Genomic DNA, 16,917 nt, shown 5'->3' with positions numbered 1-16,917 from the left:
CCCTAAAGCTCTGATCTTAGAATCGCCCCTGGTTTCATTACTTAGCTCAAGTCAGTTCAATGTTAGTTCACTTTAGCTCAAAAACAGTGTTAAGTGCATCAATTTTACAACAAGCAATAAGCAGCTCTACAGAAGGTATTCTTTTTTGTTTTGTTTTTTTTTACTTATATATTGATAATATATTGGCATTCAGGTCATGATTGAATGATTTAAAGCGAGACAAACATACAATTAAGACAGGATTTATCAAATCCATCAATTCTTCCTAAAGGTTGAAGAAAGCTTTTTCTTTTTTTAAACCACAAAGAGGGCAAACCATTTATACAATGATTACTAATTAAAACAATATAACCAAGAACATATTTTCATTAGATAAAGTAAAAATTAACGAACCCTTTTAATTATTTTTTAATTAAGAGGATTTTATCTAAGTCACAACCAGGAGCAGTCGTTCAAAATAAATAAATGCATAATTAAATGAATAAAAGAAAAACCCACACCCATGAACTGTGATTTTATTTATACTATATATGATAGCATGAAAATGAACTGCATAACAGAAAGGACTCTAATTTGGTTGGCTCAATCCTAACATATTATCAATAAGTAATTAACTTAAATGGAGAGAAGTTTCTTCTGGTTTCCGTCTTCAGACACATTTTGAATATGTGGCTTTTCCGTGGAATATTGTGCTCATTCAGCTGGAATGAATGAAACATATTATTTCTCAGTCATGTGTTGTGTAGAGCCGTGTGCTCACTGTACAAAGCCTGAGTGGTTTTATTCTGCTAGATATTGTCATTGCTCAGTAACACATGTTTTACAACTCAACCATGAACAATTTTGATTGCCCTTCCGATTAAAATATAAGCAAGCTGCTTATGTAATATCATACGTGATGTTTGTTTTGCGGCTTAAAATTTGCAGTCTCTTTATTACGATACACTCGCTGGATTCGTTTTGGATGAACCATGGTAAAATTACACAGATTCAAGAGTTCAGCTGCATTAAACACTGATGTGTGATGATAGAGTCAACACCCATAAACTCTCTCAAGTTGTTTATAATGACAGTTATTCATCCGCAAAAGAGCTTAGTCTAATAATCTGTGATTCACAAATATTTTATTACCTTATATGACACCATAGAATAGAAAACAGACACACTCAGCAACTCCAGATACACTTCTGTGTATGTGTGCATAAACACACTCACACACGCACACACACACACTCTCTTACATACTGTGTCATTAAAGGAGACAGGATCAGAAAAGAAGGAAAAACACTTTAAAACAAGACATTCCTTCAATATTTAGACGTTTTCTTTACTGCCATAGAAAGAAATAAGGAACAAAATGTCCATAAATCTCGCTACAGTGTTTACATCACATAAAAATAAACTTAAAAGCAAGTCCTCGTTGACGAGGTAAAAGATACTTTAACATGTAGTTTAACACAATAGACATTTGAATTGTTACAGACTGAGGACAAATGTGTGACAAAATAATGTCTATGATTATAGTATAAATAGCTGCCCCGTAACATTAGAAACATCCATCTAATAAAGGATCCTTTCAACACATTTTTCTTGATTATCCAATAAGTGCCTCATCACCATCATCATCATCTACTTGGTAGAATAAAAGCCTGTAATCTATTATTTAATATATTCAATATAACCATTAATTAGCACTGTGTAATTTAACTCATCCGGCTGAATTGTTTCAATCTTTATTTAAATGTGAGTTTGGTATTGCCATGATTACTTGATTTTAGCTTTTATAAAGAAAAAAAATGCTGTGTATGTGAAGGACTGGAGTAGATGCTTGCAATCTTTGCTGGCAATTATTAAAAGTTCCGTCAAATAACTGAAGAATCTTCTTAATATTTTTTTTATTTTTATAATCAAAAGAAGAAGAAGAATTGGAAAAAGAAGAATTCATGTATTTGTTGCCAACAATGTGTTGCCAACAATCCATTATAAAATGTATACTTTTTTTTTTTTTTTTAATTATTATTATTACAGTTCTGCAGTTTGATGAAAAATTACAAATGAAAAAGATAAATTAAATACACTTTTTTTAATCAAATATCATCCACATGGGGAAATTATGAAGAATTATTTTAAAGTTATCTTTTCTTTTTATTTCAGATTAAAAAGATGGTCTAACACTATTTTGTCTGCAACTTTCCAACAGGAACCTGTTGCATGTATTGACCAGAATAATGAAGAATTATAATATGATACATTAAATACTTATTATTTAAAAGGGCCTATCACTGAAAGTAATACACTGAATTGAGTGTAATGATGGTAGATAAGCTTTGGGGATCTGTACAACTTTTCCATAAATTTGAGATTCAATCCAAACAAGAATTAGATTCATGTCACTGCAAATTGAAAATATACCTGTCAAAAACATAGTGTTCATCAACTTTAAATGGGCGTGAGTGAAGAAACCCTAAGTACGTTTGCTCAGCACAGTTAAGTATTTATTGAATAACATGAATTCAGGACAACACATTTACATGCCTGCATGCTTCCTCACCAAAGTGGCAGCGGACTGAAAGAACGATGGCTCAGAAACAAACCAAATCTATAAATTCAATATAAACATTGGTATTGTTCTCCTAATAGATCTACTGCATACACAATACCAACTTTTAACATTATATACAAATACCAAAGTGAGTGAGTTAACCTATCTTCTGTTCTTTTATATACAATAATGATAGAAATGAAACTTGATTGTTTTTTTCTTCTAGTTTAGAAAACATTAAAAGCAAATATTAGTCTTTTCTGTTGATCAACATATATTCAAATTCACATTTTCAGAGGTCCTTCTCCAAGTTTGAATCTTTAACATCTTGGCAAATAGTAATGACATTAAGGATTTATGTTTTTTCCCCTTTTTTAATACAAAACAAAACCTCTGAATCAGATTTCATTTTCGAAGCTTTCTCGCTGGTTTAAATACAGTATAAAAAATCTTCAGTGCTGTGAATTTGTTGTAAATATTAACACCAGGTGCACCGAACGGTACATTTTACTGTGCTCAAATTGTTGCCTTCGCCAGCTTATCATATCCAATTCCACATCTGGCATAACGTAACGTTTATATCAGTGAGAAAAAGAGTCCTAATAATACATTCGGACACAATCCATCTTCCACATCAGTCCAAGCATAAACCCTTGATGCACCTCTATGAGTGATTGGCCTGTTTCTGTAACTAAATTACCCTGCAAAGGGACTCTGGAGAATCTTCATAAGATACATGCCGCCAGTCTTCAACGCCGTGGTGTTAGTACATCACTGTGGTTTTCAGAAAAAGTCTTCCATCTGCTAACGATAAAATAAAAAGGGAGAGAAAAATAATAAGAATACTGAACAAAATGGAGCTATAAAGTAAGGGTAAGTAACAGTGATGCAATGCAAATGCACAAACTACATATTGTAAACCCTGTATCAATGCATCTCACATCCTAAGAACATAACATTGCACTTATGATGCGTAGCACATCACAAATGACACTTTCTACGCCTAAATGGCATTAAGTGCAAAAAAGTAGCCGTTACTGTGCAATGCCTTCTCCGACATGTGCCATCTAATGAGCTTTGTCTATTTCCAGAGAATCTTCGTTGGCAAGTGCATGCTTGAATGAGCGGCAGCTCTCTGTGCTTCTTCTGGTAAAAGCATCTGTTAGGCATGGCTCAGGAGCTTGTTTGACGTTTATTACCAAAACATTTCCTTTGTGTCCGGGAATGCTGCATCACTGCATTTAAGCAGTGTTTCCTCTCTGTGGCAAGGCAACTAAATAAATGTAATTCTGATGAGCTCTGTGTTAAAATTGGCTTAAACAAGATCTTGAGTCTGACTTTTTTTATTGCTTAGCAAAACCACATATATGAAATCATTTTGACTGTGTGATCCATTGATTTTGAGTAAAAAGTTTTTTGTCTTCTATTGTTAGTTATACATAGCTAAATATGCGCATTGTAATTTTATTTCACTCTGAAATATATACATACTGATTCATATTAAACTAGTAATCTAATAGACATTGATTAATTGTGGCATGTGCATAGAGCTGCAATACGCCTTCTTGTTTTCTCTAATGTTATTTATCACTCACTGGCCTCTTATTTAAACATAAATATTTGAAATATGACCAAATATATGGCTCTAGGCTCACAGGGCATGTAAAAAAAAAAAATCTATCCACAGCATCAAGCCCATTATATAAATGGTATGTGCATATTTATTCAGGTCACGATAAATGCATTTGATATTGAGTGCCTTCATCTGTCAGAATGCAGCCTATTAAGTGCTGGAGATATTTAGTATGATTGATACAGTATTTTGATATCAAACAACAATTCTCTAGATTTCTTATACTAAACAATGTTGAAAATATACAATTAAACTATAAAAATACACAGTTAAATATAAACAACCTGAGAACAACGATAACAAAAACAAGCAGAGAGCTAATCTTAAATGTAAGAATTAGCATATTAATTCTGGGTCAAATGGAGTGTAGCTAAACTAGCTCGTGCAAACAGTGCCAGGAATGTTTCTGCAGTGGGAAAAATCGAATGACTGCCATGTTGTTTTATGAAAGAACCCCCCTCATTAAAATATGTTAAAACTTTGGCATTTTTATATTCAAATCAAGATGAAAAGTTCATTAAAGAGGATCAATATTTCATTAGATGCTAAATAAAACAAAGGAATTTTTGGCTTCTCTCAGCATAAAATTCCTTTGAAAGATTAATTAATACATGTAAATTATGCAAATTATGCCCATGCAAATACTTTATGAAGACAATTAAGGGAACCATTAATTACAGCCTTTTTTGCTTCAGTGACATTCGTTCATTTAATTTTAATTTCACTTTAACTGTTTTGATGTTTAATCTTGCAACAAATAACTTTATCTCCCCTCACAGGGTCATGTAAACTTGCAGAAAACACAGAGAGTTGAGCACTGAGCATCGGGAAGAGATACCGGGGAGATATTACATTCGGTATCGCAAGGAATTAGTGGTGAGATGTACTCCCAGAAGCACGGAGCCAGGAAAAACAGTCAAGCTTATTCTTGGAATGGATTCAAAACACTGGAAAAGCAATTAATAAACACAGACTGTGTTAATATAGCAGAATTACAGAGTGTGACAAAAGACAAATAGAAATAATTAGTTCTCAGAAATTATGCTCTCATAATTTTTCCCCCCCAACAGCCAAGTGCTGAAATTATAGCACGTCTCTTTGTTTTTTTTAATTTATTTATTTTTTGTATACGGGTTGGAATATAATTTTTCCTCCTCGTGCAAGTGTAATTTATCAGCATCTTTTTTTATGTTTTTGCCATTTGAGAGTAATTATGCCACACTAGTTGTAGGCCACAACAACCATGACATGAACACACACACACACACACACAAAATGTTGTTAAAACTTAACACGCACAACATATTATTATACACACACTTCCTGTGGCCTTTTTTTCTTTTTTTTTTTAGTAAGTCTTTCAAGGCCACTGACAGAAAAACCTATGAAAAGATTCGTTGTGAAGCAATGACTACAGTTTTGCCAGTGACAACATACTTAAAAGAAAACATTTTTTACACATTTCTTTACAGTTCAAATTACCTCAGTGCCTCGTATTCTACTATATCTGCTCAAAAAAGTACAGACAAAAGCAATTTGAATAATGAACTATCTTCTCTTTATGCTTACGCTAACTTTCTGGATCTAGCAATTAACACTGAAAAATTATTAATCTTTAGACATAAGAACCATCATACCATCATAATGCTAATGACATTATATGCTGCGAAAAAAAAAAAAAAATCCTACTCATCAAGTCAATGTCATTTGATTTATTCGGGTAAAACCTTGTACTCCTTGTACTAGATCTCCATTTATTTTTACTAAAAACTTCCTTCACACACACACACACAAAAATTAACTAGGCTAATCAAACTGGGTTACAGGGCTTTTACTTGCGATGGGGTATTAATGCCATTAAAATGCCATTTACCACATTTCATAGCAATTTCCACACACTATTTTCAAAGGGAAATTGAGACCACTCAAGACAAGTTTTTTTTTTTTTTTTTTTTTTTTTTGCATCATGTGCTGCTGGGTACTATTAAAATAGACATCAGAGCAGCGAGCGACTTAACACTTAAGGTCTATTTAAAAGAGTGTGACTGAAACATCTGCAAATGGGCGAGTGGTTTTCTGTGAAACAATACCGGACTAAACCAGTTCCATAAATACCCATACACCCATAAAGTTCATGTGTATTTATTTGAGTGGGCGTGTTGTGCTCTTGTGAGGTAACTCCACTGTGGGTCATCTTCAGATAATGAAACTTCTTATTATGCTCATTAAATTACATTGGACTCTGAGGTACACAACATAGGCAGGGTCTTACTGTCAAGGGGATTTATCTTTAAAATGGTTCTCTGTCTTATATCCAAAGAATCTTATCTTTGAACTTCACCTAATAAGCTGAACACCATCTTTACTGTGGTACATACAGAATATATACTTCAGGTTTACACTTAATAAATGGAGTAAAGGTTATGCATATTTAGCATGTATATTTATACACACACACACGCACACACATATATAGGTTAATTATCTGAATGTGATCCTCCTGAACTTTGTAAATAAAACACCATATAAAATAAGAATATTTCAAATGTTCTTGTACATAGAGTCAAAGTTAATGGGCTCAAAAAAAAAAAAAAAAAACATTTAGCAAACCAATTTTTGTGAGAGAAATTAAGTCAATAGGTTGGAATGACATGGGGGTGAACAAATTATGACAGAATATTTATTTTCGGGAGAACTTTCCCATTTACCAGTAATAATATTTGTATATACCCCTGCTGGTAAAAACTACAAAACAAAAGAACAGTTTTCATTGACTCTGTGGGCTTTTTTAAGGGCTTTTTTAATGTTTAATCTTCTTCTTGTTCCTCATTTAATATCCCATCAAATCCCCTCACACACTCAGAAGGAATCAACTCTCCAACTCAGCAGACCGTGCCATTTTCATAACGCAAATTTGTGTGATTTTCCCTGTCTGGAAATGTTCTCCTGACAGATCCCACCGATCTTGACCTTCCTCTTGAACTGTAGGACCTGCAGCCCAGATGGCAGGCTGCATGCATGAACAGCAGGCTGAGTTTAAAGTGCGGCTCATATACTGGAGCTGAGCTGAGATTTATAGTCTCCTCAAAAACACGTACCTTGTATTGTCCTCTCAGCATCTGTTCTGCCACTGCTGCGGTCAGTCTCTATCTCCTGGGTCAACGAGTCTGGCAAAATGAAAAGATAATGACAATTAAACATCCATGACATCTGTGCTTAATTAGGAAAGTTTTTCTAGCCTCATCTCTGGTGATGGGCGGAGGGTGGATGTGCTCGGGTCGGGGTGAAACTTCAACCAATCAATGAGCGGTAATGAGCGATAACTGAACAGAGCATTTCTTCACATGTTAGACTGATATAATCTTGCTAAGCTCAGTTAACTTTATTTTTGTTATTTCTATTTCTGTTATATTTTTTCATAGTTTTAGGAATTACAGTACTTCAATTTAATCAGTTGCCAGGGCAACATCTCTAATTTTCTAAACTTATTCATCATATTTTTCAGCATTATGTAAATATATTTCTAATAGATTTCATTGACAATAACATCAATGAGCCTTTGTGTCCAGTACACACATGAAAACCAGATTTTGGGCCTTTTCTGAATGAAAGAAAATGTTTGTTTTTATGCAGCACATGGATTTTAAACTACAATATATTGTGATTGCCCTTCATCATTATGCACGGATTCTCTAATATTATTTGAGCTTATTAGAAATCTCTACAAAATACTTGATTCTGATTGGTCAATAGTGGCATTATTCCTGGCATCTTTTTTTCTCTAACACATTTGAATTTGTATCATTTCATGTTTCATTTTCTTTACAATCTCATGGCCATTTATATCAATATTTAGTCATTCACTGTATATTAAATGGTGCAGTTACCTTGTAATTGTAACAAGTAAAAAACCCTTTTTGTGATGAAGACATGAAGATTCTTTCTTTTTATGTTAAGGACCTGCTAACTGTGTTCTATAAACATACTGAAGCATATGTCATCAGATTATTGTCAGAAAGTAACCACACACACACACACACACACACACACACACACACACACACACACAAAAGATATTTAACATGGATCGTACTTCATCAATACTGCAAATTCCTTATCCTCGACACATCTCATAAGACCTTAAAAGGGAATAGAAAAACATATAATTTCTATACCCTTTTAATAAATTGAAGTATGTCAGTGTTCTGGTAAGGTGTCGTACCATTGAGTGATCTGAGACTTTCTGTGGGTGATGTCTGTTTCAGGGATTGCTCCGCCTGCTCTCGCCGTTTTGACTCATACTCCAGCGCCTCCTGCAATTTCCTCTTCGCTTTCTTCTCCTTCTTCAATCGCTTCTGAATGATCGCTGCATTAAAAGAAAACAGAAAGGCAGCAGTCAATAACCCCGGTCATATGCAGTGGTATCTAGGATATTAAGGACTACAAGAAGGGGATGTGAGTTTTCAAACTCTTGTCATTGAGGAAATATTCATAGAAAAGTTGCAAGTGAAAAGAAATTGTCATTAGCGAAATAATTGAGCTAGCGATAACCTGGATTAACCTACAGTAGGTTAAAATGCCAATGAGACGAGGTTAAAGGAAACTTTCTATAAAGAAAGAGAGAGGCATGCTGAATACTAAACAGAAGAAAGCTGGAGGGCTGTAGGCACATTTATTAGGATCCTTCTGTAAAACTTGCTAAATAAGCTCAATTTGATTCATTATGTAAGATAAATACAAAGTGAGACTATTAAGTCACATTTAGCAATACTTTTGTGCAGAAAAATCTAAATCATTTAAATTGTAGATTCATAATTATATTTTCATGCAATAATAGAGTACAATAGAGTATGTAACTAGAGGCCATCTGTTAATGCACATATCACTTTTCTCAAAGAGAGTTGAAAATGATTAACTAAACTATCATCAATCTGTAGTCCAATCATGGCCTTCCCTCGAGAAATGTTGTGGCTAATTTAGAAACATTTACCATCTAAATTACTTATTAATATTTTTTATGAGGTTAACCACATTCACTTGAATGAGGAGTTTGTATTTCTTTCTAATGCACCCTGTGCATTTAGACGTTGTCTATGTACGTAGTTACGGTAATATGCTGTATTCCCACAAGCACTTCTGCACACATAATCAATATGTGCTCATGTATTGATTGTAATGTGAATATGCCTCATTTTGCTCAATTTATGACCTTGTCTCTGTCACTTTGGCAGTATGTTTTACGTGCGCTTGTAATTAACAACTGAGCTTGTAACATGGTGTTTCAGGTCATTTTATTGCAATTTTACACTTAATGCTGTAAAGTATGTTTTGATAATGATGCATTAAAGGTCATTTGTTGATGAGATTTTTGCATTTTCTGAAGAAAATGTGAGTGGTACTTGCCTATGCAAAACTGACCAAAAAGAGGCTATGATTATTGTGGCTTTTTAATTATAGGTCCAATATCTTTTTGATATTTTTATGAAAATTTGAATTTTCAGCAGCCATTACTTTAGTATCACACGATCCTTCAGAAATAATTTGAATGTGCTGATTTGTTGCTCAAGTAGCATTTCTTAATATGATCACAGCTGAAAACAGTTAACCATGATACATTTCGTTTTTCAGGATTCTTTAATGAATAGGAAGTTCAAAAGAACAGCATTTACTTAAAATTGATTTTTTCAACAATGTAAAAGTATCACTTTTCATCAATTTAATGCATCCATTATAAATAATTAAAAGTAAAAAAAAAAAAAAAAAAAAAATTGATTTGAGTAACCATGTTCATGTTCGTAGCACAAACAAGCTATGCACAAATTTAAAAACAAGGGGACCACAAACATACATATTAACTGATTCTGAATTGATTGGCATTTACCTTATTATTATCTGATATATTTCTATTTAAATGTTATATTCTAGGCCTAATTATGGTGCTTGCTTTCACATCGTTTCTCATAAATATTATTCTACAAAAACTTACCCAGGATACCTTTAATAAATGCCTAGCAATGCCGTTATGATCACCGACAACAACACAGAATCTGTCTACCAACACTACGCAACCACACAAAATGACTTTTACACATGTAAGCAACACTCTCATTTTACTCAAAAAATGTGAAGTCTAGTTAATACATTTTATAAGACAAAACAATAATGGTTCAGTTTTATAGGTAATAAATACTCAACCTAATTAGTCAGACTGAGGATACATGTTAATGAGCTGATTAAAAATAAGTAATTGACATGACACGTAGTATATTTTTTATATGGTGAGAAAACAAATATGTCCTCATAAATACGATTCACAGGGGCAAATATAGCCCCTAAATGGAAAGGTTAATTTATGAGATTGGTGTGTACAGTGAAATGCATTGCCTTTATTCATGAAATGCCTCTAGAACTAGGAATCAGACAATAGAAGATATAATAAATCATGTGTACTGTAGAGTATGAGTGTTTGAGTAATACACACCTCTGTTCTTCTGCTCAACAGCCAGTTGTTTCTCCAGGGTTTCTCTGAGCTCACGCTCTCTAAACAGCTCCATCTTCAGCTCCGTCTTCTCCAGCTGCACTTGTTTCTCCTGAGCGCGGGCATTATCAATTGCCACCTTCAGCAAACCCTGCAGCAGAAGACAAACTCACCTCATACGAAGTCCACACACACGTCCTCAAGAATCAATGAACTGTATGAAGAATTTACTTTATGCTAGAGCAGTAGCACTTAAACTTAGGAAAGTATTTTAAAGAAAACAATCACTCAATAGTATAATACAATATCTTCCGTTTGTCAGTTTGTGAAGCAGCAGGTTGTATAAGAATTATCAAATCTAAACAGCTGCTTTTCTCAAAACAACACTTCAAGCGATATTTGCCGTGCAAACGCTTGGTGACCATATTAAAACAACTGTTCCCTGTACGCATGCAATTAAGCCAAATGCAATGGGCTATATCATACTAATTGTTTCTTCTTATGACCCCAATTTAGACTAAGTTGCTTTATCTCAATTTTCTGCTTGGGTTCGTTTTGTTGATTTGTGTGTGAATGTTCAATCAAAACATTACCCTGAAATCATGATTAAATATGACTGACTGAACTGAGTCCTGCTAATTAACAATGGGGCCGAAAGCAGCGCGATAGATCCGATGGCCAAATCACAAGAGCAACGAGCAAACCTCTCACTCCCCATACTGTACCCACATCATTAGTCTCAGAGGCGGTGTTAATCAACTACATTCATCTTTCTGACTGGGTCTTACTTGCATGACAACTGCAGTGATGATCAAGGAAGTCGTGGTGAATATACAGTACACCACTATGCATTTGTTTTGATGGGAAAAACTTCAAAGCTTGAGGAGGACCTAGAAAGGTACTGTATTAACTTTTGCCACACCTGACACAGGCAACTGGACCCTGAGTATAAAGACACTTCGTAACATATATTCACCATAAATTTACTCTAAAACAAACTTCTCACTTGCCAATTCACTAATTAGTAGTTAGTAGACCATCTGAACCAACCATGGAGAACTGTATCAAGTAAAACTATTCATAGTGTGTTTCACTTTCTGCTAAAGATCTTCTGACAAAGAGGTCTCTTACCTGGATGTTAGTCAGAAGGGTCTCTATAGATGACAGGCCTTCAGGGAATAGGAAGGGTGAGGGGAATCCTGGAGGTAAAGTCTGACCCGCCAACGAGAGCCTCTCATAACAGTCTCTTGCTGTTGGCGTGCACATGGGGGTTTCTTCTGGTGGCAAACAGACAGACATACACACTCAGCACAACAGATGACATGTAGTACTGTGCTGTAAAATAAATCATTATTTTCCCGAATTGGTGTTTATACACCCAGATTGTTTCTGAGATGTAAAATTAACATCTATACAAGCATGCCCAATCAAGCACATATGATTGATAGCCCATTCTGTCAGTGTCACACAGCACTCTATCATTGATGCTTCTGTATTTATAGTTGCTATAAACGCTTGAGAGATTTTACATACAGATATAATGAGAGATTTAAAAAAAAAAGGGAATTAGCATTTTTGGAAAGTATGGATATGTTGGGGGACAAAGCCCAACCTTTCCATATGGCATGAAAACTCTCTGATAAGAAATGACTACACTCAAGCAGATGCATATGGCAAGTAGAGAATATCAAGGGTCCTGGCTTTAACAAAGGCCATATGGCACAAGGTGGTGAACCCTCACTGACCATGTTTCAACACTATTGCTGCCCCCTCAGCAGAGGGGCAATGCCATTTTGGGCAAACAAATTAAATTCCTCAAAGGAATCAGTGCATTAAAAAAAATCAATATGATTGGATGAGATTCAAGAGGCACCTGGTAGAACAAAGCAGAGGAGTAAAATAAATATCATTTATTCTCTCTCAGTCGATGGATGACACATAAATGTGCAGGTGTAAAAAGTCACAGGTGGGGCTGCAGTTAAAACCCTCTGGAAATAAAAGAAAAAGGATTTTATGTGTTCCAGACAAATAAAAACAGGGGCTGACACATTAAAGTGTATATATTTTATCACCTAGTCCACTGGGACATCCTGCTGAATGTCATAAGGAGAGAAAACGTTGGGATGAGCACACTAAAGTAAGAAGCATATCTTTACAAAGAGCTTTCCGAGATTAATTATTATGTCAACTTGTTAAACATTATGCATTATATAAACATTATAATTTTCTTTATAGTGTAGAAAATGGTTGTGTTACAATCAACATGCACTGCATTTACACTTTAATCCAAAACAATTTTCAATATATGCTAAATATTTTATACTGGTATGCATTATGCATTTTGAAACTTGGTTTTGCTGATCCTGTGCTCAACAATAAGCTACAGGAACATGTGTACTGCAATACAAATAATTCAAAATTCGTTATTTAATAATTCCATGAAGTAGAATTCCATTTCATAACCTATAGTCTGCTCAAAATCATTCAGTCTGAATTCATTGTCTAATGCCATTATGACAATGTTTTAATTTTAAATATTTGTCTATATGCACATTTTTATTGGATCTTTTACATTAACATGATTTCAGTTTATTTGCCCTTATAATACATTGGATGATGTATCATCAGCTGTGACCTAATGGTTAAAGTCTTGGACTAGTTACCCGAAGGTCGCCGGTTTGAGTCTCGGTGCTGACAGGAGTTGTAGGAGTGAATAAACAGCACTCTCTTCCACCCTCAATACCCATGGCTGAAGTGCCCTTGAACAAGGCACTGAACCCCCAGGTGCTGGATCTATAGCTGCCCACTGCTCTGGGTGTGTGTTCACTTCTCACTGCTGTGTGTGTGTGTGTGTGTGTGTGTGTACTTGGATGGATTAAATGCAGAGCACCAATTCTGAGTTTGGGTTACCATACTTGGCAAATGTCACGACTTTCTAAATGTTTGACAATATCTTGTAAATAATTGTGATACTAGTTGAGGTTTGACCCTACATTTTTTTTCAGTTACAGGCCAGATCCTTAACAACAACTACCTACCTAAATAATTTTTTTTTTTTAAATTCTAGTCCTCTGAGCATCATCTGAAAGAGAATAACGTGAGCGTGGACACTGAGCAGATGTCTGGTGAGGCTGAACTGTAAAGCAGATTCCTGCTCACTTCCTGTAAGCAGCCACCAGTGCCTGTCAGTGCCCTGATGACATCATCTGCCATTCATCAGTTCCGTTAGGGCAGACCTCTGCCATCTGCTGCACTGGCCATCATAACTCTTCATCTAACTCCACACACGCACCCACTTACACACAGGCCATCAAAACTCCACATTTATCTTAACAGCCACAGCCTTATAGAGGCTATCATAGGTGTGCATCCATCACTACACACACATATGTACAGGTCTCATAACCCCCTGAATCCATCTCCACACACACATGCACAAACATGTACACACAGACTATCATAACTCACTTTAAACAGTGAGCCTTGCGCTGACACTATCTTCACGCTGTCATAGCATGCTGCCAATCACAGCAGAAGTCTCATACAACATTCTGCCTGCTACAAAACAAGACATCACACAGGCCATGTCACCAACTACCAGAACACAACCAAATGATTCAAACTGTCTAAAAGCCAAGCGACTCATCTCTGTTGTGTATGAGGCTGATGATGGTAGTGTCATCTGCAAATTTCAGGAGTTTGACAGAGGAGTCTTTTGCAGTGCATTTGTTCGTATACAGGGAGAAGAGCAGTGAAGAGACTACACATCCCTGAGGGGCACCAGTGCTGATGGGGAGAGTCTTGGATGTAAGTTTATCTAGCCTCACTAGCTCTTGCCAGTCTGTCAGGAAGCTGGCGATCCTCTGATCAATTGGGGAGGGCACAGAGAGCTGGGTCAGTTCCACTGTGAGAAGAACAGGCATGATGGTATTGATGGTCAAACTGAAGTCCACAGACAAAGTCCTATGTCCCAGGTCTATTGAAATGTTGTAGAATACTCTGCAGTCCCATGTTGACTGCATCGTCCACAGACCTGTTTGCTTTGTAGGCAAACTGAAGAGGATCCAGCAATGGTCCAGTGATGATCTCTACCACGTTGTTCATGCTCATTTCCCCCATTTTACATTTAGATCTTTTTTTTTCTGTCATCTAACACTCACTTAAAGTTAATCTTTAAAATACTCACTAATAATCTAACAATGTAAAATTTCATTTCATTTTTTTTCATACTGTATATTACAATGTTGTGGTGCCTAAATTTACTTGTATTTGAAATTATTGATTTTCGATTTTTATTTGCAATTAAGACAAACTATTCCAAAAAGTATAAATTTTAGTATTAGTAATTTATCTAATTTATTATAGAATTATAAATAATGTTTTTATGCAAATAATATAGATATTTAATTATATGTTTAATTAAACTTTTTAAATTATATAAAACATATAATTTTTATTTATTTATTTATTTATTCCTCTATAGCAATAATGGTGTGGAATAAACTACACATTATGTTTATTAATTTAGGTTAGGTGTTTGCTTTAAGTACAATCAATATTTTATTAAGTATTCTATTCTATTCTATTCTATTCTCACAAGAACACAACCTATCATGAAGTGTATTATAACGCATAACAAATGCCTTTTTAATTCATAATATACAACAGTAAATTATAGCCTACAGTTGTATTTTTCATGCATTTTAGTTTAAGTACCAAACCCCAGAATCAGGCTCTCTTACAGAATTAATATGTGTTTATATGACTCCCTAAGTCATGCACAAACATGGAACGACTTGAGAAGCCCCTCTTCTGCCATCAGTATTCACCAAAGCCAGCCAAGGCTTGGTAACAGCTGGTCCTACATTAATTAGTTTAAAGTATTTATTTCAACCATCTCAGCAGCAGATTGCAGCAAAACATAAGAGATTATTCAGAGCATCTGCAAATGCCCTGGAAACTTCCAGCCAACCAACAGTTGAATATCAGCCACCACTATTAAGACTTTACGATTCACAATTCTTGGATGGAGGAAAGGCAAAGAGGAGTGATGGGAATCCGTGGAGGGTTTCCTACAATCATTCCCCAATTTAACTAACATTTTACTACAGTTCATTACCGACAATGGGTGACCTGACTAATGGACTAATGGATGTGTGTTTGCTTGCAATCAAATGAAACGGGAAAAAAAAAAAAAAAAAAAAAAAAACACAAGAAAATCTCTTTTTAATGCTGTTGGATGACATCGCTTTGTGCCGTAATAAACCGATCATGTAAACAGAGTGAATTATATGAATTCTATGAAATTACTACATCTTTGTCACATTCACAGCTCTGGTTCTTTAGATGCCAAACATGTATTGAATCAACAAATGAGAAACAATAGAAGAGAACTGGACATCAGAAGCCTGAATTTGGTTTACAGCCACCGTAGTCCTGGATTTAGTGTTGGCATTAATAATACATCATTGCTTAAACCAACTTCTGCTTTAGACTCAGCAGGACCTCGCCACAAACACAATACTGGATCACAGGGTGGTTCATATTGCTGTGTTACTAGGAAACAATCTGTCATGCATTAGAAAGCAAACAGCACATTTCATCTCAAATGACCAATTCAGCTCTCAAATAACCAAAATATGCCATTATTTGGTCAATCTCCATTAACATTAACCACACTTGAGTGCGGTTGTGTCTGTGAGCATTCTCTTGTTTTTGAGCACTCCATTTTGGCCAAGCTTTAGCTGTTTATTTTCTGCCACTGGTCCAGAATCATTGACTTGGACTTAATTACAGTGCCAGACGCCAGCATGATGAAGAGAGCGAAGGAGAGAGCTGTGCTTTCCAGGTGATATTTCTCCACGGGGCTGCCAGCAGCAGCTGTGACAGGTCTGTTTGCAGCTTTCTGCCTCAAAATAATCTTTATGAAATCCTTTTAGGTCAGTCGTGTCACAAATAACATTTCATGTGCAACTGTTTTGCTGGATAATAGGAGCCGAAAAAAAAAAAAAAAAATGGGACTCTGTAAATATGAGGCAGTTGGAATGAAATGCCATAATTTAAAACAACGCACATACTCACAATCACACGTAAACATGTGCGCGCACTCACGCACCGTCCCTCCCTCCCGTGGCAGCAGTGGGAGTCCTTGACAGTGTGGTAGCAATGATAAATCACCTTTCATGTTAATTCTCTCAGTCCTTATGTGTTGTTCTGCTAAAACGGGCTCAGAAATCGACTTGACAAACTATGAATGTAAAAAAA

The 16,917-nt window shown here is 35.3% G+C and overlaps 1 protein-coding gene across 7 annotated transcripts in view; it reads right to left on the bottom strand.

Annotated features, from left to right (window-relative positions):
* Positions 1 to 1,306: 1,306 nt before the first annotated feature.
* LOC128019902 (dachshund homolog 1) overlaps positions 1,307 to 16,917 on the bottom strand; it is a 103,420-nt gene continuing 87,809 nt past the window's right edge. For 2 of the 7 annotated variants that reach the window (XM_052606238.1, XM_052606243.1), the window contains exons 7-11: positions 11,785 to 11,930; positions 10,657 to 10,804; positions 8,398 to 8,541; positions 7,274 to 7,342; positions 1,307 to 3,346 (exon numbers count right to left, since the gene is read on the bottom strand). In XM_052606238.1, the coding sequence (XP_052462198.1) occupies positions 3,306 to 3,346; positions 7,274 to 7,342; positions 8,398 to 8,541; positions 10,657 to 10,804; positions 11,785 to 11,930 (548 nt within the window). In that variant the 3' untranslated portion in view covers positions 1,307 to 3,305. Of the gene's footprint in view, positions 3,347 to 7,273; positions 7,343 to 8,268; positions 8,315 to 8,397; positions 8,542 to 10,656; positions 10,805 to 11,784; positions 11,931 to 16,917 lie in introns of all 7 variants that reach the window. The other 5 variants (XM_052606239.1, XM_052606244.1, XM_052606241.1 and 2 more) reach the window with 4 other exon arrangements.

The sequence above is a fragment of the Carassius gibelio genome, chromosome A9 (assembly GCF_023724105.1).
Source record: "Carassius gibelio isolate Cgi1373 ecotype wild population from Czech Republic chromosome A9, carGib1.2-hapl.c, whole genome shotgun sequence".
Taxonomy (NCBI): domain Eukaryota; kingdom Metazoa; phylum Chordata; class Actinopteri; order Cypriniformes; family Cyprinidae; genus Carassius; species Carassius gibelio.
Note: the sequence above shows the minus strand (reverse complement) of the source record. Positions and strands in the feature narration are given on the sequence as shown.